This window comes from Syngnathus acus, chromosome 4 (genome assembly GCF_901709675.1).
Source record: "Syngnathus acus chromosome 4, fSynAcu1.2, whole genome shotgun sequence".
Classification (NCBI taxonomy): domain Eukaryota; kingdom Metazoa; phylum Chordata; class Actinopteri; order Syngnathiformes; family Syngnathidae; genus Syngnathus; species Syngnathus acus.
Window position 1 is genome coordinate 2,576,484 of NC_051090.1, and position 25,242 is coordinate 2,601,725.

A 25,242-nucleotide genomic window follows, 5' to 3' on the forward strand; every position below is an offset into this window, starting at 1 on the left:
CACGTCTTCACTCGTTGACAAGCAATGGAGAGGTAGAGAGGTGCGACGCGGCGCCTGAGCAATTTAAGTAAAAACAAGGACTTTTAAAAACTATCCACGCCTAAAAACGCGTGCTAGCAACTTATCAAGAAACTACCAACATGCTTTAATTGATCTTCGTCGAGTTACTATTTTTTCATCTACTAATTACGCACGCGTCAATTCCCAGCGTAGCCGGACTTTTTTTTTTTTTTTTTTTTTTTGAGAAGTCACCGTCCGGAGAGGCAAGCAAGCAGGCAGCACACTTTTGGGACTCGCGTGACCTTATGTGGATTTTACACCAAAAAACATGGAGAGGTTACCCGGTTTCTCCTCGGGAACGTCGCTAGTCTTCGTCCTGACTTTCGTTCACCTCTCCCAGGGTAAGTGTCCTCTCTTACGGCGGAGTTCACGTCTCGAGTTGTCAACTTTTCCCCCCCCGACACCTTGGCGCTTTTCCCTCGCGTAGCATCACTGCGCGTTCACTTGTACTCCGCACTTTTCTTCATCCTTCCAAACTCATCAGGTAATTAAGTCACATTTTAACGACGTTAAACATTTAAACAAACTACTGATAGATCAACAACCCCTCTGCTTTTTTTGCCCTAAAATGAAGCTATCTAGCATAAGTTATTTATGATGTTATCACAGAATCTTAAAAGGTCCGAATTTACTCACCTTTTGTAAGGTCAATAAATACAACACGTACTTTCTCAAATTTAACTTTGTTTACTCACGATTCGATTAAATGATCTTAACTAAGATTTGTCTAATGCAGTGGTTGTAAAACTTTTAACACCCCATAAAACATATTTTATTTAAATTTTGAAATTTTGATTTTAAAACTGTACTAAAATAAAGTGTACTTACACATTCTCCACAGTAGGTGGAGTAGATTTATATATTTTTGTTTTTTTAATTGTCATATAAAGATACAATGTTATGACGAGGTGTACTTATATATTTTTTAGACAATACTATTATAGTTGTGGCACTAAGTTGGGGTCTGCAAGATATTTTCTTCTTCCTGGGGGGGTGACAGAACATAGAGAAACACTTATCTACTGTCACAATACCAATAAAAACAAATGTGCTTGTGTGTGCGTGCATGTGTGTGTGTGTTTTAAGCTGGTTACCTTTCACCTTTTACTCAAGTTACTTGCACTGATACTTAAGTACAGCGTGTGAGTACTTTTTTTCCATCTGTGACAATGATGGTTAACAGCTGTACATAACACACTCCATAATTTAGCAAGGGTCGTATAATTCATTCTCAACAACTGTGTTAATGCAAAACAAACTGTTGCACATGTTGGTTTTGGGCACATGAAAACACAAAGTCACATGCAGCAACTAAAGTCTTGTTTGATTGTCTTCCAAGCGGGGACGGGAATTTGATCGGGGAGGTCAGTGGGGTGAGACTCATTGCTGATTTGGCGAAGGCATCGCTTCTGATTTGTGGAAGGAAGTGTGCCACTTTTTCATTTGTGAAGCAATTCGAGACAACAAACTGTTCTTACGGTTTTAATAACTGCTAAATTAGCTCATGTTAGCCGGACAGCAAGCATTTGTGAGGAAAATGTCTGTTTTGAGCAAATAATGTTGCAAAGCACAAAGTTTTTTTTGAACGCAGCATAACTGGCACATAAATATTGCATAGTGGAACACAGCGGCTTTCAAACCCTTAATCCACGATCCGTAGTGCAGAGCCGCAAGTGCTAGTTAAAGCAGACAGAAAGGCGCAAACTGGAAGGCCAGCTCAAGGAGAAAGTTATAAAAAAATCAAGTGATTTATTTATTTTTTTGCCCAACTACTAATCGACTATGTAGTGAGACTTCTAATTTAAATATCACCATTATTGTTGGGTTTACTTGCACAGTTTGGTGCTACAGATGGCAATGTTTTTATTTTGTGTTTTGCAATCCGTATCATATTTATTCTTGTTGTTTTTACAGACATTGAGAGTATTTATTATTGAGCGGCTGAGGATTCCAAGTTTAAGGTCCTCAACCATTTAATCTGCTCATTGATGAGCTGTCGATTGCACTTTCACATTTTCGCCTGTTGATAAACTACTGCAATGTCCTAACTTGATTATATTTAGTCTATTCTCAAGCCTCATTAGTTCTAACAACACGGCGACGCCCCTCGACAAAAGCTCCTTAACGAGTATGGAGCGACGTTTATGTAACTCCAATTGGATACATGCATGGCTACTATGAATGCCCAATGAGTGGAAATCACACAAAAGGAGAAAAGACAATGCAAAAGTGCTGCAGGCAGTGCAAGGAGGAGCAGTGGAATGTTGTTGGTGTTTGACATTCCACCACCTCCCCAGCCCCCTTTCTCGCTCTTTCTCACACATGCATACAGTACAACGTTGAATTAACCGTAATATACCAAGATGATGCCTATTGATCACATTATCCAACATCTTTCATGTTAAAATATTATTTAACGCGGAGATTTCCAAACCAGGGGTCCGAGCCCCCTTAATAGTGGGGCCAAAGATCACAGGGGAGGGGCAAAGGCTTTGTCAGCTCTACGGAACGCTGTTAAACTTTTATGGGCGCACATTAAATCAACTCATCATAAAACGCTTACCAGTCAGTTTACCACGGTGGATTGTAACAGGGCTTGCTTTCTTGATGGAAGGTATTTGCTAACACAAATGTGAAATGTCACAAATGTCTTATGTCAACATGGCATGGTGTGTCGTCCCCCCCTTGTTGCGACAAACATAATAATAAAGGCCTGCCAAGTGTTTGCTTTCTATGTGTCTCGTGTGGGAAGTAGCAGGTTGGCATTAGCATTATCTCGACGTGCTACTTCATCATAGCGATGAGATGTGGAATGTGAGAGCCACTCAACTCCTGGGTATCGACGGGGATACCTTCCAGATCCAGAGTAGACCGGTTCTTAAACTTTGACAAATATTTTGAACTCCGGCACCACAGGTTTTAAAGACTTCATTGGTATCGGGGCACTGGTATTGGGGTTTTTGTCTTTTGGTAAATGGCAAAAGTGTTCTTCTGTTCTGACCTACATTTTGCTGGCCTTATCCTCGGGGCAGTTTATGAACGAGATGTTCAGGAACAAAACGCATGAGTTAAAAAGAATCAAAACAATTTGATTGACTGCAATTTTGCTGACTTGGGCCACTCGAGTTTGTTTTCCTTTGTCGAACGTGAGTGATGGACTTGCTGGATTTGCTCTTCAGCACTCCGATTTTCTTCAACTTGTACACACATGCACTTCAAAGTCTTTCTTTTGTATCGTTTTGAAATATTTTGGGCACATTTTTTAAAATGAATGACTTCCCTTCTGGATTTCTTTCTTCCTATGTTTAAACAAAAACCAAGTGATCCGAAATATGTCAAAACAATCCTCATAATATCGTTTCATATCTCGAAGTAATTCAAACAGAAAATATTTGCATAGCTATTGAACTCAGGAGGCCTAACCTGGTCTTTGTTGCTACTTCCCGTAATTACCGGCGCAGTCAATGAGGGCACGCCACGGCAGCAAAGGCAAGAGAGCAATTTAAGCTAATTAGCCTTCTTGACGCCGTGACGCTAAAGCGCTAAAGCAAATATGTATTTGGTCTACATTGCACTGAAATGCAACAAAGCAAAAAATATTGACTCAGTGTCTGGCTGTTAAAGAAAAAGAAGGTCTAAATACTGCAGATTTTCTGCTATGTATTTTTCTTAAAAGTTAAAGACAACCGAACTGCACTCAATTTTGTTCCCTGCACAGATTATTACTTCCTACCTGACCAAAGGGAGAAAAACTTTTTGAGTTGTCTTAAAATAGCCCAAATGCGAACGAAGGGCATTCTAGAAGATGCCTTATAGTGTGTGAAATGCGTTTTTTTTTTTTGTGTGTGCAGCAGCTCAGCCCTTCCCTCCGAAGACAAAGCAATTTGTTGAACAACTCACAACACTGCATTATTTACTCGACCCCCCACTTCTACCCACCAGAACTTCTTCACGGTCTTTTCCATTCCGAGTGTTGTACAAGCGGATAGTTCGGAGCATTGTGTATCATTTAAGGTGCTTGCTTGACCACTTTTGTTCTCAGCGCCTTTAATCCTCATGCATTAAATAGTTGCCAGTCAAAATGTGGAACAAGGAAAGGTGCGAGACCGACCACAGGAAGCGATGTCTGCGGCGGTGAAGGTCGAGCGAATTACACAAAGCGTTGAGTCCTCTCTGCTCAACGGGTTAGAAAATTAAGAAGGAATTACCGCCAGCTGCATTCCTCAGCCAAATAGGCCCGTAAACCCGGAGACACTCAGCCAGGGTGAACCGAGTTAGTAAGAAGTATAAGCCATGCCGCCCAAAAAAAAAAAAAAAAAAATCGGCCCTATAGACTTTGTGACATGTTTAAAAATGATTTTACACGCAGTCTGGTTCTTTTTAGCCTCTCCCTTTAAAAACAGCTCCAAAAACTTTGGACCTGAGTGAGTAGAGGGAAAGTCCCTCAAAATAGTTTCGACTGTTTTGATAGTCGCTGTCTGTCTGATTTTTCTTTTGTTTTTTTCTTCTTTTGTTTCTGTCCTACATCTTTACACACTGGCTAATTTGCCACTAAACACGCTCGATCGACTCGTCTGTAATTATAAACATAAGTGGACCGTTGGCCGCCTAATTAGTGGATCACGCCTAGGCTAAAATCTCAAAGCATTCTGGCTAATTAACTACAGTGCTGCCTTGATTTTAAGGTTAGATTTCTTCCGTGACCTCACTGGTTACTCAAAACCACTGTACCTTTAAAAATATATAGTAAGATCTTGTAATAATAATAATTGAAGAAGAGTTTCACAAATAAGCAGGATTATTAGTCACAAATCATCTTTCACCATAGAAATGAATAGAAATGCCATTAATTGGTTCCAAACTCCCTCCAAAAACACTAAAAAAATGAAATTATTTTTATTAAGCATGAGCAAAAGATTTATTGCTGTTACATTATCATTTAGAATTTAACAGTTTTTGCCAGATTTTATGTTATGCCGATTGTACTGTGAAGTTACGCAAGTCCGGTCACTTGGAAGTCGAGGTTAAGCTGTATTTCCACATCAGGCCAAAAATATTCTCGCATGGTGTCACGTTTTTTCTTCCAAGCCGAACGTGACGTCAGAGGAGCCAATATTTCGTGTGTGCTGTTTGTGTGGGCCTGGCCGAGCTTCCCTCGGGGTAACGGTGTTTAGTTTGAGCCTCATCTCCCTCCTCCCATGCTGAGCCAAAGGTATTTTATTGCACGTTTCCATGGCGACGGCTCGGAGTGCAGGATCTGAGCGCCTTGTGCAGCGATTTCAGGAAATGACTTGACTTCCTCACTTAGCGTGAACAACTTCCTGTCCTCCGCCGCGTGGATGTGTGCCAGGGCTCAGGGACAGCGGTTTGTGTTTAGTCTTTGCGTGTTGTTTTCCTAATTACTTCCCCCTCACTCTCGCTTGTTTTCTACTCCGCTCGCTCCCTCCCCCCCTCCCTCTGGCGAGCGCGACGAGTGCGGGGTCAGATTCGGAACATCTGATACGTTCACACACTCCAGAAAATAATAACCAATATGGATTTTTTTTTGCAGCGGTCCCAGTGGACAGTCTTGCATGTTAGCATGTGCGCATGCTAGGATTATAAATTTCACGCCGCTATACGTCCAGGCATCCCCATGTCGAATGGCGTCAGACAAAGAGGCCTCCAATACATTCGTCACCATTCGAGAATGAACCGCGCGCACGTTCCGAGTTCCGCCGCCGCAATCCGATCACGTCTGCTTCTAGTCACAGACACTCTTGAACTCTGGTGACCCTGAGATGAGTCGCAGGCACAGGAAGTAACACCACCCGCTCAGCGTTCAAATACTTGTTAGCCTTTCCTTTAAAAAAATCGACCCTGCCTCAGTTTTTGTCAAAAATACTAAATCACATATTTTGGTTGTAAAATTTCAGCCATTTTCAAACTTGAAAATGAAAATTTGGCTCTTTATAGGGATCCTCCTGGGCTCTTCTTTCGTTTCTTGTTTTCCCAAAAATGACGAAAGCAGTGATGCTATTCGAAATATGATTCATCACGGTTGCGCTCAATCTGGCCCGCCTCGCAGTGTCTTTCTACATTTGGCAGCCACATTGCAGGGATTAATAAAAACTGGAACACAGCATGTCTTTTTGCCTGCGTGCGCCACTTGGGTGTCTGCAAAGACCACTCGAGCCGAGGCCCGGTGCCCGCACAATGGCCGGTGTGTGCGGCTATGAGTGTTTCATTGGCAGGGAGATAGTCGGGCTTTGTTTTCTTTCCTCAAGGCTCGTTTCTGTCTGCCGGCCCTGTGACCGGTCGCTAATCTGAGGCCAACCTTACCGCGTTAAAGACGAAGCTATCACGCTGCTTTATCTGGCGGCGGGAGAAGGAACAGCGACGTGTGCCTGAAGTGAAAAACTTTATTCAAAATGTCCGATTCTGACAAAGCTCTAATTTTTGTCTCTTACAGCTCTTCAGTGTGTAGATGACAAAGCGCCATGTGTTAACAACGCCACCTGTCAGACATTTAGCAACGGCACCGGACACTGCAGGTAAGCGCAAGCTAGCTCTCGATGCTAAACGCCAAAGCCGGCCGAGCGAGTCGGGCTTTTATATCAATCCACAGAGCCATGAGGTTTCGCTTTGACGAGAGCGGAGAATAATGGACTGCTTTGTGTGAGAAAGTCCACGGCGACTGGGAACAATACCAAGACACACATTTCCCCTCTCCAACATTTTATTTAGTACCTTGAATGTTATTTCAATCGGCCTTACTACAGATTGAACAGATTCTGGCATTGCCGCTCGTTAATTTCCCACTATTTTCCCCCCCGCAGGTGGTTTTCAAGTTTGTGAAAAGACAAATGTAATTGGTCACGTTTATTTAGAGCTTAGGTCACGGCAATAGAAGAAAAATTTTAGTTTGAAAGTTCCGGAGGATGTCCTCACAGGTTGTTGCTCGTTCGTTCATTCGTTTTCTTGAATCTGTGCTTGACTCGAGTGGCCCTGTTGAGTTTTACAGCATGAGCTCCGCTTTTTTTTCTTACCGTCTAATTAAAAGCCAGCAAATGTTATCACTGTGCCAGCCCGCAAACATATTTCATCAGGTGTAGTGTGAATCAGCCCGTGTTTTCGTTCCCACACCGTTGGGAATGCCAGGAGTGACTCTTGTAAAAGGGGAGCCGGAGTGAGTCGCATTATCTTCTTCGCTGTTTGACATCCTTTGTCTTCTCGAAGGTCAGATAGCGAGTCAAGCTTGTGTGGACTCACTTTATTTAGAATATTTTAATATTAAGACGAAGGATCTGATCAGTCACCTTGATGATCAACCGACCGGCGTTAAATCGCCGGAATGACGCATTCCTGGCTGGTGGTCGCGGTGGATATTAAACAACATTGATTTACTCGGCCCAGTCCCGGCTTCGCTCTCACGCTCTTTCAGGACCAAACATCCATCACGGACGGGTGCCTCGACTGTGTTTTGCAGACCGACTCCAAATCTTCAGCAAAATATCAGGTGACACGTTGAAGGTCATCCTGACTGTTAAGTGGGTGACTGAGGATTAACTGGAATCGAGTTTTCGACCAAAGTAGAGTTGAAAACAGCCGCTTTGCTCCTGCGAACATGATGACGATAAAAAGAGAGGATTCTTTCATTTAGGAAAAGTCAGCTGACAAACGTGACTGCCTACTGTTATACTGATTAACTCTTCAGTCGAATGTTTTTTTTTTTCCTTCTACCCGCACATAGACACAAAGTACACACACGCCCTGGTGCACATTTTTTGTTCCGTCTTCCTTTTGCTCAAAGGGCTCATTGTTAACCAAATCAAATTTTCTATTTGCTCGTCTGCTCAGTGAATTAAGGCAGTCGCTTGTAAGTAAACACTCACTCTAGACTTTGGGCCCGCATGGATGATTATTTTTTGCGATCGGACTGGTCTGACTGCATCCTATCAAGAAGAACTTCGGCGAACCTCCTTCGCGCCGATTTTTGAGCTAACGTTATGAATGCAACTTGGGAAATGCTATTCCTATGCTGTTTTTTTTATCTCTCAAATCCCATTTTGGACGACAAATTGAATAGGAAAGCTTACCGGCATTTTAGGGCAGGGTTGAGAGAAGCTGCCCAACCAGTGTGACTGCAAGCCATTAGCTTGCGTGTGAAAGAAAACCTATGTTGTCCCTTAATTGCTTGCTATGTTGTTCACGTCTTGCATCTTTACTGAAATGACACCACATGTAAATTTAAATACATAAGTTGATCTCCCCGTACGTTCTTTTTAATATTCCAAACTCATTTCCAAGATGGCCGACTCACTGTTAGCTGTTGAGTTGCCGGCTTTGCGCAAAATAAAATTCCTTTATATATAGTCAGGTGATGATTGAAAACCGGTCGCTCTCTCACAGTCAGGTTCCAGTAAAAAAAAAAAAAAAAACGGTGTCGTGCAGACCTGTTGCCTGTTTGATCTGACAGGCAGGATTTGCCCGCGGGGCAGACAGAGGAAGAGAAAAGGCCAAAAGAAAAGAGGATGCCTCTTTTCAGGTAATCTGAGAAGAACTACCCCAGAGCACAAATTCTTACTGATGAGAGAGCAACAAGTGAAGGGAATGAGGCGGGGGGGGGACTATAATTTGCCTCCTGCTACTTTCATCACATTGTCAGTCATTTATCCGTGACCGAGTCCCTTCATTGGAGGGTCGTGATGCCTTCAGGACACGACTAAACTAGCCTCATTATCATCCTCGTGTAGTACAAGAAAAATAAAATGGCCGCCATATAGGATAAGGAGTAATTCTGAACACGATTTGTGCCAACGTTTGTAATGTCTTATAAATCTCCCTGGTCCTCCCCCCAGCTTGCTCGATGTGGTTAAAAGTGCAGCCACGATGATAAGAGCTTCTTTGTGTAGGATATGGCTCACTCGCACACGCACAAGCAGCCATTTTGGTTAAAAATATCTTCAGAGTTATCAAGGCTACCAAAATACATGATTTCATCTTCTAAAAATAGTTGTTTGAATGGCTGTTTTTTTTGTAAAGACTCGCTAAAGCAAACAAACAAGTTGTAATGGCCATTCATATCCAGACCGGTAAGAAGACTTACAAAAGTGTGGGGAATGTCGCAACCAGCTACCAGTGACAATTTCTTCCTGCCACTCACTGATGATGACAAGGTGGGCCAAATATAACTCTTTTGTTCTTTTGAATCATCCAAAGCGTTGCGCCAAATGTCACCTTTTAGGCAGCAAATGCTCATTTCAAACTTGGCATCTGTTAAAGTGGCACTCGGGTGACATAATCAAGAATGACAAAGGTCAGGCTCTTTAAAGTCAGTACGACTTTTTTTTTTTGAGGGGGGGACGAAACTTTCAAGTAAGGTAATGAGTGTTCGTAAAGTTTGAAGGTCTATAGTTAGACCTCATTACAACCACAAGGACAAGATGATGACTAAACGCTATGCAGAGAGCCGACGCTGTCTGTCAACCACAGTTTCTTACATGAGCCTTTTTGAAGCATTTCATGAAAAAGGCTCAGATTTTACCACGCGAGCCCACTGTGGACTCCACCCTATTTTGACTTCTTATTTTCGCCACACTTTGTTTAGTAAGCCTACTCAGCTTCCTGCTCTCTCTATAGATTTTTTTTCTTCCAGTCTAATTCTGGTTAGTTTCGATTCTCTGCGACACTGTTTTTTTGTTACTACATTCTTGGTATTTATTCTTAGTAGGGTCTCAGCTAGATTCAATTTCCAATAAAATAAAAATAAATATGCATTGTAAATTTGCTACACTGCCAAATTTGAATGATTAAAAAAAATCATTCAAAAAAATTCAAGCCTTTGTCTCTGCTCTCAAATGATTTCTCTTTCTCGGCAGATTTTAAATAACACCGCTAAGCTGTTATATAAATTGCGGCATCCAGGAAAGATGCCTTTTCCAGGTTACGCCAAGCCCACAGTCGTGGGGGAGGTTTATTCTATATCGCCCCCCAGCAGTAAAGTGGCCATTTTGTTCACGCTGAGCCATTCGATAAAGCCACTAATGTATTATACACTTGACTTTTGACGTCCAGACATGCACACACAGGGCCACGGTACACTGAACAGACTTTAGTCGAGGCATTCATGGTTTGAAATGTGAGCCGAGTTATACGCACACGTACGTTCACACGCTGCTTCCCTGCGATTGCCGCAGGGGGGGAAGAAAGCATGATGGAGTTATTAGGCTTCTTTGAGACTAGATTAGGGGTTGCGAGGTCTGCATTTCAGATTTGAACTTTGGGGAAGTAGCGGGGGTGGGTACAAGGGGCCTGGTATATAGATCAGCAAAGAAACTAGTTTGAGAGACGCTATTGGTGAGATTCAACCCGATCCCAAGCTCCGCAGCCAGCCGGTACTGGCTGAGGTCAGCATGAGGTAGAGGAGGGAGAAGGAGTGCAGAGAGAAAAGAAGGAAGGCGTGTGTGTGAGTGTGTGTACGGGGGCGCTAATGTGAACCAGCTGTAGAAACCTGACACCTTGAGTTGGCCAGAACTGCGAGGTGGAGGAGTGAGAAAGAGGTAAAGAAGTGCTGCAGAAAGCTGGAAGAGAGGGATTGAGAAAAGATGGAGGCGGGGGAGACAAAGAATTCCACCGATGCATAAACAGTCTCGTCGCGTTGATGCCGAGACAATGTCCAGTTGCGGATGACAATGCTGAGTAATGTGTCATCTGTTGACTCTTTTTTTTTTTGACAGAATGCTTCCTCCCCGGTGAGACGCCACTCCCTGACAATAATATGAATCATGCACAGCCTTGTCTGTTTGCCGCGAGCTGGAGCGAGACTTCCCGAGGCTAATAAAGAAAGCGCTCCATCTGGTACTGGAACCGGAAGGACTGGGTGTTATCGTTTTCGGACGCTTTGGCATTTGGATTAGCTCGACCCGAGTTGAACCGCAGTGATTTGATGGAATGGTGGAAGAAAAACGATTTTGTGCGACAATCAATATTTAGTTGGGCCACTTTTGAGTTTTTAGAGCTAAAAGATTGGGATGTAACATTTTTCTTTGGGCTCTCCAATGATGTCACCTGAGCCCGTCGTCCTGGGAGGCAAGTTTGTAGGGGCCTATTGTAGCAGGCGCCAGTTCACTCAATCATCCACCGTCCCAAGACAGCACCCGCACACTTTCCAACAATGCCGGCTCGGCGCACCGGGGGAAATAGTACGAGCTGTTGTGACAAAACGATACACTTGGCAACCAACCTCCCGTCACCCAAGTGCGGAATAGAAACTTTCAAAGGGAACATATAACCCTTTGTGGACTTTCTATGTTGTGTAATGTTGTAATTTACTTTCCCAGCAGCAGAAAGAAAATAGACCAATGGAGTAAATGCGGTGGAAAAATCATACATAGTCGTTTTTTCAGTTTGACTGTATGCAAGATGTTGTCGTGCCCCATGATGAAACGTGCTAAATCAAAAAAGCGACATCGGTTATGGTGGCGTGGGCTCGCCGTTGTGTGATGTGGTCAACTTTTGAACGCTACTCAAACATAGACTTTTTCATCTGGAACGCTTTGGATGGCAGGAAAAGGAGGGTGGCCTTGTGGGCGGGGCTTAAGCGGGAGTGGCCGACTGTGGCTTGAATGTAGACGAGCAAACATTTGGGGAGATGGCCGTGTTATTTTTCATCGATTGTCTGAAAAAGAAAGCAGCCATGGTTTCTGCCAAGCCTCTGTCAACAATTTCCATCTGACGCTACTTCACATCCTTCTGCTTTTGAACTTCTTCTTCACTGACCTTAGTTTAACCTTTACAACTTCCTCCTTTGTCCTGTTTATCATTCCAGTACATCAATTTGTCTTTAAAGTCAGTCGCGGGCGGTTGATTTTTGTTTATCCATTCTTATGAATCATCAAAAACACCGGTTTATGTCTAAATCACGGAGAAAATGAGCTTTTTGTCAAAAGAAACGTGTCGAGCAGAACAGTGATATGATTTTGTGACACCGCAAAAACGCTTGACAGATATACAACCGAAAAGAATGACAAATTTACCACAGTCACTGTCACGCCTACTTTGGCATTAACGCATTGTTGTTTGAATTCTCGTGCAGATGCGCGCCAGGCTTCCTGGGCGAATACTGTCACCACAAGGACCCCTGTCATCCCGGCTTCTGCTTGAACGGCGGGAACTGCTCCGTGAGCTTGCTCGCCGGTGTCCCCGTCCCGGGCAGCGCCACCTGCGTCTGTCCTCTGGGCTTCATCGGAGAGTACTGCCACATTCCCCAGAACTCCACGTGCTACCCCGACAACCCGTGCGCCAACAAAGGAACATGCACTTTGCTGTCCCTCGACAAATACACTTGCAAGTGCGCCCGGGGTTGGGCAGGTGAGAGAAAGCCATCTGAATTTCAGGTCTCAGGTTTCCTCGGGGTTAGTCGACTTTGCGTTCATCGTCCTGAATAAAGTTACATTTGTTGTAAAGAGAGAGGAAAAAAAACGTGAATGCAGATTTAATATGTAGTACCTCTGGCTAAAAAGCGAAGCGGGTAGAGTCTCTGTATGAAGCAAACGTTTTGTTTGCTTTTGTGGGAAAAATTGGCTTGCTGAGTGAGGAAATGATAGAAAGAAATGGATCACGGCATTCTGCGTCTTCTTGCTTTCCCCTTCGTAGGACAGCGATGTGAGCACGAGGACAGCTGCCTGTCAAGCCCGTGTGCCAATGGCGGATCATGCCGCGCTTTGCCCGGCGGTAAACACATCTGCTACTGCCCACCCGGCTACACGGGTCCCCGCTGCCTCAACGACACCGACGAATGCGTGGCCTCCCCCACAAAATGTCAGAACGAAGGCACGTGTATCAACACCCCCGGCTCCTACAAGTGAGACTCAAACATTTTGGCCGCCCATCTCATTTTTCCAAGTATCAGCGTTAGCATGGAAGCTAACAACGAAGCATGGAAAGAAGCTCTCAAAAAGTTTTATTTCCACAGATGTATTTGCGGCGCCGGGTTCACGGGTCGACACTGCGAGAGCTCCTACGTCCCTTGCTCTCCTTCGCCGTGTCTAAACGGAGGAACTTGCCATCAGAATTCTGAAACCAGCTACTCGTGCCACTGTCTTCCGGGTAAGGAGCTGAAACTGTGGAAGGTTAAATGAGATTTTTTTTTCCGGCCAGTGTAAAAAGAGAATGGATGTTTCATTTTATTGTTTGAGACACAAACATTCAGGTCATGCTGGCTGTCAACGCCCTGTCACTCTTCTCCAGTTAGCGAGCGGACGCTACAAACACACAGTTGCTATTTCTACACTATGGGGGCATGTCATAATTCTTCCGTACACGAGACGTTTGTCTACATATGCGCCATCTCAGCCTCTATTTAACCCCTCTGTGTCAACCTGAACACACCTCGGGGAAAAAATAATAAAATAAAATGCCTTTACTGTGTACATAATGGAACTCAGTGTTACACTGTGTTTAGTTTCTATTGAAGGCATTGTGGTGTACTGACTGGATGAATGATGTGAAAGATTGTAACAACATGGAGCAATTGATTTATGTTCCTGAAACATTCGATGGATTATCATATATTTTCTTCCAGGCTTCAACGGGACCAACTGCGAGAACAACATTGACGACTGCCCCGGTCATCAGTGCGAAAATGGCGGCACGTGTATGGACGGAGTCAACACCTACAACTGTCAGTGCCCTCCGGAGTGGACGGGTAAGTTTGAATTAATGCGAGCGGCCGTTTTTGTACGCCGCTGCGGTATTTTGTACATTAGTGCATTAGTTTCATTCCATCTTCATTCATCTGTCCACAGGTCAGCACTGCACCGAGGATGTGGACGAATGTCGTCTCCAGCCCAACACGTGCCAGAACGGCGGTACCTGCAACAACCTAGCCGGGAGCTACGTTTGCGTGTGCGTCAACGGCTGGAGCGGACCCGACTGTTCGGAAAACATCGACGACTGCGCCACCGCCGCCTGCACGCAAGGCTCCACGTGCATCGATCGCGTCGCTTCTTTCATCTGCCTCTGCCCCCATGGAAAGACGGGTGAGCCGGTTACAAAACCCTTCTTCGAACCACCGGGCGTGTCCGTGAACTGAATCAATAAACACCAGTAGGTGTCTTCAAATGCTTCTTGGACATTGGCCACTGCAATCTGTGGAACAGGTCTACCCAGAACTAATATTTTCCAAATTTAGATGATTTTATGATCCTCCTGCCGTCTACCCTCGGGGAGATGCAGCAGCCGCGCTTCACGAGAATCCAACTCATGTGATCACCGCAGCTGACTAGCTTATCGCCCGGTTTGTAGCTAATGATGACGATCTCACTTCATCCCTTTTCTTCAACCACCTTCAGGTTTACTTTGCCACATTGACGACGCCTGCATAAGCAACCCTTGCAGGGAGGGCTCCCAATGTGACACCAACCCCATCACCGGCATGTTCCACTGCAACTGTCCGGCCGGTTACGTCGGCAGCACCTGCACCAACGATAGAGACGAGTGCAGCATCGGTGAGAGAGACGTGCCGTGCCGGCGGTGTGACGCCAACAATTTGCCAATCACCTCGTATGTTTTTTTCTCTCCTCAGGAAGCAACCCTTGCGAGCACGGAGGCCAGTGCGTCAACACGGATGGCTCCTTCATGTGCAACTGCGTGAGAGGTTACGCCGGACCACGTTGCGAACAGGATGTCAACGAGTGCGCGTCCAACCCTTGCCAGAACGACGGCACTTGCTTGGATCGCATCGGCGACTACACTTGCATCTGCATGCACGGTACGCTTCACAAAATCCATTGAACGTGATGCGGTCATATCAATGAAATAATAGTTTGTGTGACATCCTGCAGGATTTGAGGGCACTCACTGTGAAATCGAGGTGAATGAGTGTCTGAGTTCCCCGTGTCTGAATCAGGGAAAATGCCTGGACCAGGTCAGCCGCTTTGTCTGCGAGTGCCCGGCAGGTTGGTACGCACTCAAAGTGTGGCAAGTTGAAAGGAAAAAAAAAATTTTTTGTTGTTGTCACGTTTCAGGCTTCAGTGGCGAAACGTGCCAGATAGACATCGACGAATGCTCGAGTACACCGTGTTTAAATGGAGCCAAGTGCATCGACCGACCTAACAGCTACGACTGCGAATGCGCTGAAGGTAATTTCGTGACCGATTTTACGACTCGCTCATTTGAAAAGCACGCTAAATTTCGTCCGATATCTCTCATTAGGCTTCACGGGGCTTCTTTGCGAAGACAACATCAACGACTGCCAGCCGGACCCGTGCTACCACGGCGTGTGTAAGGATGGGATCGCCACCTTCTCCTGCGAGTGCATCCAGGGATACGTCGGCTCCATTTGCAACATCCAAGTGCAGGAGTGTCACAGCAACCCTTGTCAGAATCGAGGACGCTGCATCGACCTGGTCAACGGCTACCAGTGTAACTGCCCACCTGGGACTTCGGGTAAAACTATTTTTCCTGTACTGTCCTCAACTGACCAGAAGTGGAGTTCATTTTCACTTTCCAGTCTCATACTTGCACTTCCTCTCCTGCGAAGTTCCTCTTTTGAAAGTTTGCTTTGCATGACACTTACGCGTTAGCTTCGTCAGGCTGTGACACACGCCGAATGTATTTGACTTTTGCTGAATTACTGGTTTGTCCACATTTTTGCGCTTCCTGCTTAGGGCGTTTTCAGAAAGGTGTCTTCTAATGCCCCCTGGTGGTCATTTGACTGTATTACATAAAGAGACATCCAGACTTGTATATAAAATATAATTTATATATAATAAATTGATCAAAAAAATATATAAATAGAATAATTTCTAACAAAAAGCAAAAATATATAATAAAATGATGTAATCATATTTATAATAAAATAAATATTTTCTTCTTTCCTCAGGTGTGAACTGTGAAATCAATGAAGATGACTGTGACAGCAACCCCTGCGAGCATGGAGCGTGCCAAGATGGCATTAATGAGTACAAGTGTGTGTGCTCCCCAGGATACACAGGTATGGTTCAAAAACCACAATCACGATTGAATCTCGGAAGCAACGTTTCGCGGTGAAGTTAGCTGAGGATGCTCTTGACCATCTAACAGGACTCAGATGTGACGTGGACATCAACGAGTGCGCCTCCAACCCGTGTAGGAGCGGCGGGACCTGCAGGGACAAGGTGAACGGCTTCCACTGCCTGTGCCCGCCCAGCACCCACGGACCCCTGTGCCTCTCGGGGATCGACCACTGTGAGCACCAGCCTTGCGAGCACGGCCAATGTATCGAGCAGCAACACGGGTAAGCCCGAATATGCCCCCCCCTGGTCCCGTGTGGTTCTTTCTCATCTCCTCCTTGTCCTTGCCACCAGGTACAATTGTGAGTGCGAACCCGGCTGGGAAGGGCAACACTGCGAGCAGGAGAAAGACGAGTGCCAGCCCAATCCGTGCCAAAATGACGGCTCGTGCGTGGACCGACATAACGGCTACACTTGCGTGTGCCAGCTTGGATTCAGAGGTAGCGTTAAGACAATGTGATATTAATCATTTGGAGCTCGACTTAAACTCCGTATCTGCTCTTAGGTGTGAACTGCGAGAAGAACATCGACGAGTGCGCGTCCAATCCTTGTCTCAACCAGGGCTTCTGCATCGACAGGGTCAACGGTTACACTTGCCAGTGCAGTCCGCCGTTCACAGGTCGGGCGCCCTAACTAGGAAATTGTTGTCAACCAAAATGTGATTTGTGAAATGATGAGGTTGATATTCCAAACAGGTAAAAACTGTAAGGACGAGCTTGCCCCTTGCGCTTCACATCCGTGCGAAAGGGGAGGAGTCTGCCGACCCACGGCGGACTACAGCTCCTACACCTGCCGATGCCCTGCCGGATGGCAAGGTACGTCATTGTGGTCGATGCCAGGACTTCCGCGTGACTTCAATCTCTTCATCTGTTTCTCGCCACAGGGCCGCGCTGCACGGAGGATGTCAACGAGTGCAAAAAGAATCCTTGCAGGAACGGCGGCCGTTGTGTCAACAGCCCGGGCAGCTACATGTGTAAATGTCAACCCGGCTACAGCGGACACAATTGTCAGACGGATGTCGACGACTGCTCGCCCAGTGAGTTTGCCCGCGACGCGAGTTGGTGCACGATGATGAATCTTTTTAATGAAATAATTCCCCTCGTGCACACTTCAGACCCGTGTTTGAACGGAGGTTCCTGCGTGGACGACGTGGGCGGTTTTGCCTGCGAGTGCCGACAGGGTTTCGCAGGCGGTCGCTGCGAGACCGAGATCGACGAGTGCGCCAGCCAACCTTGCTGGAACGGCGCCAACTGCCGAGATTACGTCAACAGTTTCGTGTGCGAGTGTCGGGCGGGTTTTGATGGATTCCTGTGTGAGCGCAACATCCAAGAATGCACCGAAAGGTTAGCTGCCCAATGATTACTCAACTTGCTTTTTTTTTTTGTAACTTTTTTCCTTCCCTTGGCAGCTCTTGCCTGAATAACGGCACATGCATCGATGACATCAACACCTTTTCGTGCCGCTGCCGACCCGGCTTCTACGGCACCTTTTGCGAGTATGAGCAGAACGAATGCGACTCCCAGCCTTGTAAGAACGGCGGAACCTGCACCGACGGCCTGGGCACCTACAGATGCACTTGTCCTGTCGGCTACAATGGACAAAACTGCCAGGCATGTGTCATCTTTTCGTATTTGATGAAAGACGTTGGAGTAGAAGCTTCCAACACAATTTTGACTTAAACACTGTTTCCAGAACTTTGTCAACTTGTGTAGCCAAGTGCGCTGTCACAACGGCGGCTCCTGCTCTCAGACCGCCACCTCCTGGACTTGTCATTGTCAAATGGGCTGGACTGGACTTTACTGCGATGTGCCCAATATGTCCTGCCAGGACTTTGCTGCGCGAAATGGTGAGGACATTTCGTCTACTTACAAAATGTTCTAGCAGGTAGTGTATGTTACATGTCTTTTTTTTTTTTACTTCTCCAGGTCTGGAAGTGGAGAATGTTTGCAAAAACGCAGGGCGATGCGTAAACGTGGCTAATTCCCACCAGTGTCAGTGCCAGCCAGGATACACGGGCAGCTACTGTAAAGATATGGTGGATGAATGCCAGTCCAATCCTTGCCGCAACGGAGCTACTTGCATGGACTATCAGGGCACATATGAATGTGTCGTAAGTAAATGTTTATTTTGCGCATGGGGTAAATACTCATTCCATTAGCTTCCACCTCTGTCCTAAACACGCATTTTGCTTCTGTAGTGTAAGCCGGGCTACCAAGGGGTGAACTGCCAGTACGACGTGGACGAATGCAACTCGAGGCCGTGTCTCCACGGGGGAACGTGCATCAACCTCATCAACCGCTTCACCTGCGCTTGCCCGCCAGGAACACAAGGTAAGCCCCGACTTCCTTCCACCAACCACAGATGTGGCATCATCTGCTTGTCACGTGTCACGAAGGTCTCCAGTGCGAGATGAACGTGGACGACTGCGCGCCCAAGCCCGGCTCGTGGGAGCCGCGCTGTCGTAACGGCGGTCAGTGCGTGGACGGGATTGGACGATATACGTGTACCTGCCCGCCGGGCTTTGTCGGAGAACACTGTGAGGGTGATCTCAATGAATGCCTGTCCGGACCTTGCCACGCCGCCGGCAGCCTGGACTGCGTGCAGCTCGTCAATGACTATCTGTGCCGCTGCCGCCTTGGATACACCGGTATGCCGAACCCCGCCGAGAGACACGATAATGACGCAAAAAAAAAAAAATGTCTTCTGATGTTTGGTCTCTTTTTGAAGGTCGCCATTGTGAGTCCATGGTGGATTTGTGTCTGTCCAAGCCGTGCCACAACAGCGGCGTCTGCTCCATGAACATGAGCTCAGTTCACGGCTACACCTGCTCCTGTCCACCTGTAAGTTTCCTGTGCCACTTCTTTGGCAAAACCTTTTTATTAAAATCTCAGCCTAATAGAAAAAAGCTTAAAGGTGATTCGATGTTGGTCATGATGTCAATCACTAGACCACGCCCCCTCAGAGACACCCATCCAACACTTTATAATTCAATGCTTCAGTCAAGTTACAACTTTTTTCCACTTAATCCTTGTTCTCTTAACTAACCTCTTCCCGTTCTTTAACCCTCACGCTTGCTTCAGACGGGCAAACCATGGCCGAGGTATGGTAGACAAGCACTTGTTGTAAATAATCATCAAATGCGCTTCTTACCTCCACATGCTATTGCAAGGATCGACCGCCACTTGACAAACATGAATACGATTGGATGTTCCTTTTTTTAGGGCTTTGCTGGATTCAACTGTGGCGACCTGGAAGGCTACAGCTGCGCCAAGCTCCACTGCCAAAATGGTGGCAACTGCGTGGAGTCACCAGTGGGCCAGCTCTACTGCCAGTGCCAACCTGGCTTCAGCGGCCCGCACTGCGAGAGCAAGCAGACGTGCCCGACGCCTTGCCAAAATGGCGGAACGTGCATCAGCGACCCTTCCAACCCGTACCTGTACAGCTGCCGCTGCCCGACGCATTTCTCCGGGCGCTACTGCGAGAACCAAGTGTCGGTTCCGCGCAGCCCTTCCTGCCCGTATCTCCAGTGCGAGCACCAGTCGGGCGATAAAGTGTGCGACACGCAGTGCAACAACCACGAGTGTCAGTGGGACGGAGGCGACTGCTCGCTCAACTGGAAGCAGCCTTGGGTCAACTGCACCGCCAGTGTTCCTTGCTGGGACTATTTTAAAAACGGACGTTGCGACAAGGAGTGCGACAACCCCGGCTGCCTCTTCGATAGCTTCGAGTGCCAGGAACATGCGCCCGGCGCCTGCAAGTATGTCACCCATTCCACTGATTTGAGGAAAAAAAAATACTATTTACATAAAATGGTGCAAAAATTGAAAATTAAGTTATCTTTATTTTTAGACAAGGGAGCAATTTTTGAAAAAGGCGTTACTAACTAACTAAATGAATAAAAGAAATAACAAATAAAATACAAATAAAATACAAATAAATTACAAATAAAATACAAATAAATAAATAAAACAAAAACATGAACCAATAAATGTTTTGTTATTTACAAGGGGAGTAAACAAATCCAAAATGGCCGCAAAGCAAAATCAAACAAGATCTCAGTGTTTGATTTTCTTTTTTTAGGTATGACAGATACTGTCCGGACCACTACGGTAACCTGGTGTGTGACTGGAGCTGCAACACGGAGGCCTGCGGCTGGGACGGCCTGGACTGCGCCAAAGACACTCCGGCCAAAGTGATCGAGGGTACCCTGGTCATCGTGGTCCGGCTTCAGCCTAAGGAGCTGATTGAGGACATGCGTGGCTTCTTGCGCTCCTTGGGAGCACTGCTACACACCAACCCGAAGGTGAAGCTGGATGAGAACAAGGAGCCCATGGTGTACCCGTACTACGGGCCAGAGGAAGGCCACGGGCGTCTCTTTCAAAAGGGCAGAAGCAAGCGTGAGATGGAGAGAGAAGTTATCGGGTAAGGAGGAGAATCTTAGTTAAAAGTGATAAAGTTTGTGTCTAATGTCAAAACATTTTCAGTTCTGTGGTCCACCTGCAAATCGATAACCGGGAATGCGCTCAGAAGTCCGAAGACTGTTTCTCAAACACCAACGAAGCCGCTTCCTTCATCGCAGCGGCGCACATCAAGGCCGACCTGCCTTATCCTCTCGTGTCTGTTAACAGTAAGTCGATTTCCCAGCCGGGCTGGTAAACAAGGTCCGACTCTCGACGCTCCTTTTTTAGGCGACCTGACGGTTCAAAAGATGCCCACGTTCCCCATGTACGTGATCGGCGTGGCGGTCGTCGTCATTCTGCTCATTGTGGTGTTGGGCATGCTGGCGGCCAAGAGGAAAAATAAACACGGGTTGCTGTGGCTACCCGATGGCTTTTTGGCCAATAAGAACGACAAGAGGAAAGAACCTGTCGGTCAAGATGACTTTGACATGAAGTGAGTGCTTGAATGAGGAGCATTCAAAGACATCCAAATAAAACACTTGTCTGCTCACATCAGAAATTTCAAGAGCCCGGACGGAGCCATGATGGATGGACGGCAGGGCCAGCGATGGATGGACGATGAGGTTCCAGCCAAGATCCCAAGAGTGAGTCGATTAGGAGAACTCTCGGTCATTGCGATGTGTGCTCCAACTTCACGTTGCCTTTTGGTTAGAATGAAGACAAGCCCTTGCTCATGTCTTCCGACGGAGGCGTCGACCGGAGGGAGTGGACCCTGCAACATCGCAAGGCCGCTGATGTCATCCTGACTCCGCCGCAAGCCGATGTAGATACAAACTGTCTGGATGTTAACGTCAAGGGACCTGGTAAGAAGTCTTGAAGCCCGATAGTCTTTTGAATTCGTTCGTCCTGCCACTCTTATTGCTCTTCTTTCAGATGGCTTCACGCCGCTGATGTTGGCTTCGCTCCGCAACGGCGGCGGCCCCGACTGTTCGTTCCCGGGCGAGGAGGAAGAGGAGAGCGGAGGCGACGAACCGAGTCCGAGCGTCATATCCGACCTGATCGCGCAAGGTGCTTCGCTCATGGCCCAGACGGACCGCACGGGAGAAACGGCGCTGCATCTGGCCGCTCGTTACGCCAGGGCGGACGCCGCCAAGAGGCTGCTGGACGCCGGCGCTGATCCCAACGCCCACGACAACATGGGCAGAACTCCTCTGCACGCCGCCGTGGCGGCGGACGCGCAGGGCGTCTTCCAGGTCAGGCCGGCATCAAAGACATGGACGACACGCATGAGATTCCTCACCAATTACATTTCTTTTTGCTTCCTTGTAGATTCTCATTCGCAATCGTGCCACGGATCTGGACTCCCGAATGAATGACGGCACCACTCCTCTAGTCCTGGCGGCCAGGTTGGCCGTGGAAGGCATGGTGGAAGAACTGATCCACTGCCACGCTGACATCAACGCTGTTGATGATCATGGTTAGTCATGCAAAAGGGAAAAAGCCTTCGAATGTACTTGAGATCATATGTAGGCACGTGATGGCATCAAAGCACTACTTTTACATCGCCTGAGCACAAACAGGACATAGGTGAGCTTTTCAACGTATGTCCTTTTTTTATCTCGCCGTCAATTCAGGCAAGTCGGCTCTTCACTGGGCTGCAGCAGTGAACAACGTGGAGGCCACGCTTGTGCTCTTGAAGAACGGAGCCAACCGCGACATGCAGGACAATAAGGTTAGCCATCGAATGAATGAATTTGAAGTTTTCAATCATGTGACGAGGCAACCCGGTGCCTTTTTTCTTTCAGGAGGAGACCCCTCTGTTCCTGGCCGCCAGAGAAGGCAGCTTCGAAGCCGCTCAAGTGCTCCTCGACCACTACTCAAATCGCGACATCACCGACCATCTCGACCGTCTCCCCAGAGACACGGCTCAAGAACGGATGCACCACGACATAGTGCGCCTGCTGGACCAGTACAATTTGGTTCACAGCCCCCACAATGGGCCCAATCACATCGGCGGAAACTCTTCAGTCATGTGCGGGGCGAACGGAGCCGCCTTCATCGGCATGCGTCCCGGCCCGCAGGGAAAAAAGAGCCGGAGGGGCGGCGGCAAGATGGGGGGTGTAGGAGGGGGGACCAAGGAGCCCAAAGACATGAAGGCCAAGCGAAGAAAGAAGCCCACCGGAGGGGAGGGTCCGGGTGCTGGCGGCGGTGGCGTCAACGGCGTGAAGGCAGCTGGAGGACTTCCCGAAAGTTCCGTCACCATGTCGCCCGTCGACTCCCTGGAGTCGCCGCACTCGTACACGGGCGACGCATCCGGCGCGGCCACCACCACCGCCAACTCGCCGCCCCTCATGAGCAGCCCCGGAACCAGGCCCATGCTGCCCCCCGTCAGCCACATGCTGGGCCAGCAGCAGCAGCAGCAGCAAGCCTGGGTGGGCATGAGCAAGCACGGCTACAGCGGCCACATGTTCGGCCTGCTGCCGCACCCCATGGGGGGAACCCACCGCGGTATGCCGCAGCACCACGGCCACGGGGGCCCCATGCTGACCCCCATGAATGTCACCATGAGTCGGGAGCAGCTGCCCCCCATCGTCACCTTCCAAATGATGCCGCCCGGCGGAGGCCAAGGCATGATGAAGCAGCCTCAGCAGGCCCACGTGCAGGTGACCCAAGCCCAGCCGCAGAACCCTCAACCGGGACCCGGCCACCTCCGCTGTAGCCAGGGCTTGGTGTACCAGATGCCCGAGCAGATGAGCATGGGGCTCCCCCACCCCATGCAGCACGCCGTCGGCCACGGAGGGCCGCTGCCTTCCTATCCACCCATGCAGAGCCCGGTGGATAAGTACCCCACCCCGCCCTCCCAGCACAGCTTCACCCCCGCCAGCTCCGAGGGCACCACCCCCGGCCCCAGGCATCCTCCCAGCGAGCACCCCTATCTCACGCCCTCGCCCGAATCCCCGGACCCTTGGTCGTCGTCTTCGCCGCACTCCAACTCGGACTGGTCTGACGTCACCACCAGCCCCACCCCGCTGGCCAACGGCCACCACGCCTTGCCCTCAGCCCGCCACACGCACATTCCAGAGCAGGCGCAGCTGCAGCCGCAGGCGCAGCCGCCGGCGCAGCAACAGGCGTCCCAGCAGTCGTCGGCTTTGGGGAGCCAGCAAGTGTTCGCGTAGGCTGGCCGGCGGGCGGCCAAGCAGCCAAAGAATGACTCTTGGGGGTTCTACGCGCTTCCGCGTAGTAACTTTCTTTGTTCCCATTATATGTATGTTATAGCCTTCTCTCTTTGCACTTAAGAAAACTTATGTATAGTTTCTAAAATGTCCCGAGCTAGAAATCAAATACAGTGGTGCCTTGACTAAGTGTTTTTTTTTTTCTGTTACAAGCAAACTTGTGATCATTACACCCAAATTCAAAATGAGACCACACAGAGGTCCTGGAACTAATGAACTTGTATGGAACAGTATCTTTGTACAGTACACCCCCCAAAAAAAAAATAATGTTGTGACATTGTCTCCATGTGTACCAAACAACCTCACGTAAAATTCGGTTGGCAAGCAACCATGGACTTTTTATTTGTATTTTTTTTTTACGATCACATGGTCATGGAGATGGGGAGCGGGGATGTTCTGCATTGATCCTTTGTGCCTCTTCTATTTATGCGTGTTCATGTTGAAACCACTCCCCTTTGGCCAAGCGTACGGGACTGGATTGCCTGTTTGTTATTCGTGACACCATCGCAAGCTTTTACTTGTGGGCAGTTACAAAAAAGGAAAATCATCGTTGGAAAGCTCCATTTTTTTTTCTGGTGTTGAAATATACACGGACGCACAGCACATTCTGCTTGTAAAGTCTGAGATTTTACTTGGCAACGTTTTTTTTTTTAACGGCTTTTTTTATATGAATACGGTGCGCACTTGATTGTAAATGATTTTTTTTTAACTGCCTCTTTTTCCATGTTTTCTTTCAAAACTATGTAACCTTCCTCTTTTTTTTTTGCTTAGTTACAATCATTGTGTCTGTTTTATGTCGTGATGCATAAGTCACGTCTCGAGGTCAATCAAAGTATTTTGTCTTCGAAGTTCTTCTCTGGAAAGCCGTTTGAGCGTTTATTCCACATTCTTGGTAATCTCAGAAGGTACTTATACGCTTTTCTCACTAATAAGAATTAGCGTAGGAGTAAAATGACTACTAGGAATGTTTTTGTTTTTTTTCCACTGCAAGTACCACTTTTGGATTTATTCGTCATTTTTGCTGGTGTGCTGAATTGTCTTATTAGTGAAGGCAAAAGTATAATAGGTTACGGAACTTGAGGTCAAGGATATGGAATAAATGTTCTCACGGCTTTCCGTACCCACTTGCAGTCGTGCGTCCTATACAAAGGTCGCAATTGCGATTTGCAATTGGCAATATTCTCAACCAAGTCGTGGTTTAAATTTCCACAAGAGACATTTGATATTTCTGCATATATAGCAGGTAAAAGCTATGTTTATAAAGTCTGTGTATATAGATGTTTCTTTTCATTGACCAGATGTAGTTGTGGCCAAGTTTGGTAAACTAGAACAAAAAGATCAGCCAACTTTCCTAATTAAAGCCCGGATTATCAGCGTCATGTGTGTTCTTTTATTTTAGACAGTTTTATTTTTATCTTAATTAATTCAATTTATTTGATAAAATATAGAATAGAATAGATCTTTATTGTCATTGTCACACATCATCATCATCATCGGTTTAAAGTCCATGTTCCT

At 47.2% G+C, this 25,242-nt stretch overlaps 1 protein-coding gene across 1 annotated transcript; it reads left to right on the top strand.

Annotated features, from left to right (window-relative positions):
* On the top strand, positions 1–25,104 carry notch2 (notch receptor 2). Its single transcript, XM_037250156.1, has 35 exons — positions 1–401; positions 6,512–6,593; positions 12,137–12,411; positions 12,697–12,904; positions 13,016–13,149; positions 13,625–13,747; positions 13,848–14,081; positions 14,394–14,549; positions 14,627–14,812; positions 14,886–14,999; positions 15,069–15,182; positions 15,256–15,489; positions 15,926–16,036; positions 16,126–16,318; positions 16,389–16,534; positions 16,600–16,713; positions 16,790–16,909; positions 16,978–17,130; positions 17,209–17,437; positions 17,503–17,704; positions 17,787–17,940; positions 18,020–18,204; positions 18,292–18,424; positions 18,490–18,741; positions 18,822–18,934; positions 19,316–19,851; positions 20,175–20,516; positions 20,579–20,721; positions 20,783–20,987; positions 21,051–21,138; positions 21,207–21,357; positions 21,428–21,747; positions 21,824–21,971; positions 22,129–22,226; positions 22,300–25,104. Exons 1-35 carry the CDS (start codon positions 329–331, stop codon positions 23,668–23,670), a joined length of 7,440 nt encoding a protein of 2,479 aa, XP_037106051.1. The 5' UTR covers positions 1–328; the 3' UTR covers positions 23,671–25,104.
* Positions 25,105–25,242: the final 138 nt, after the last annotated feature.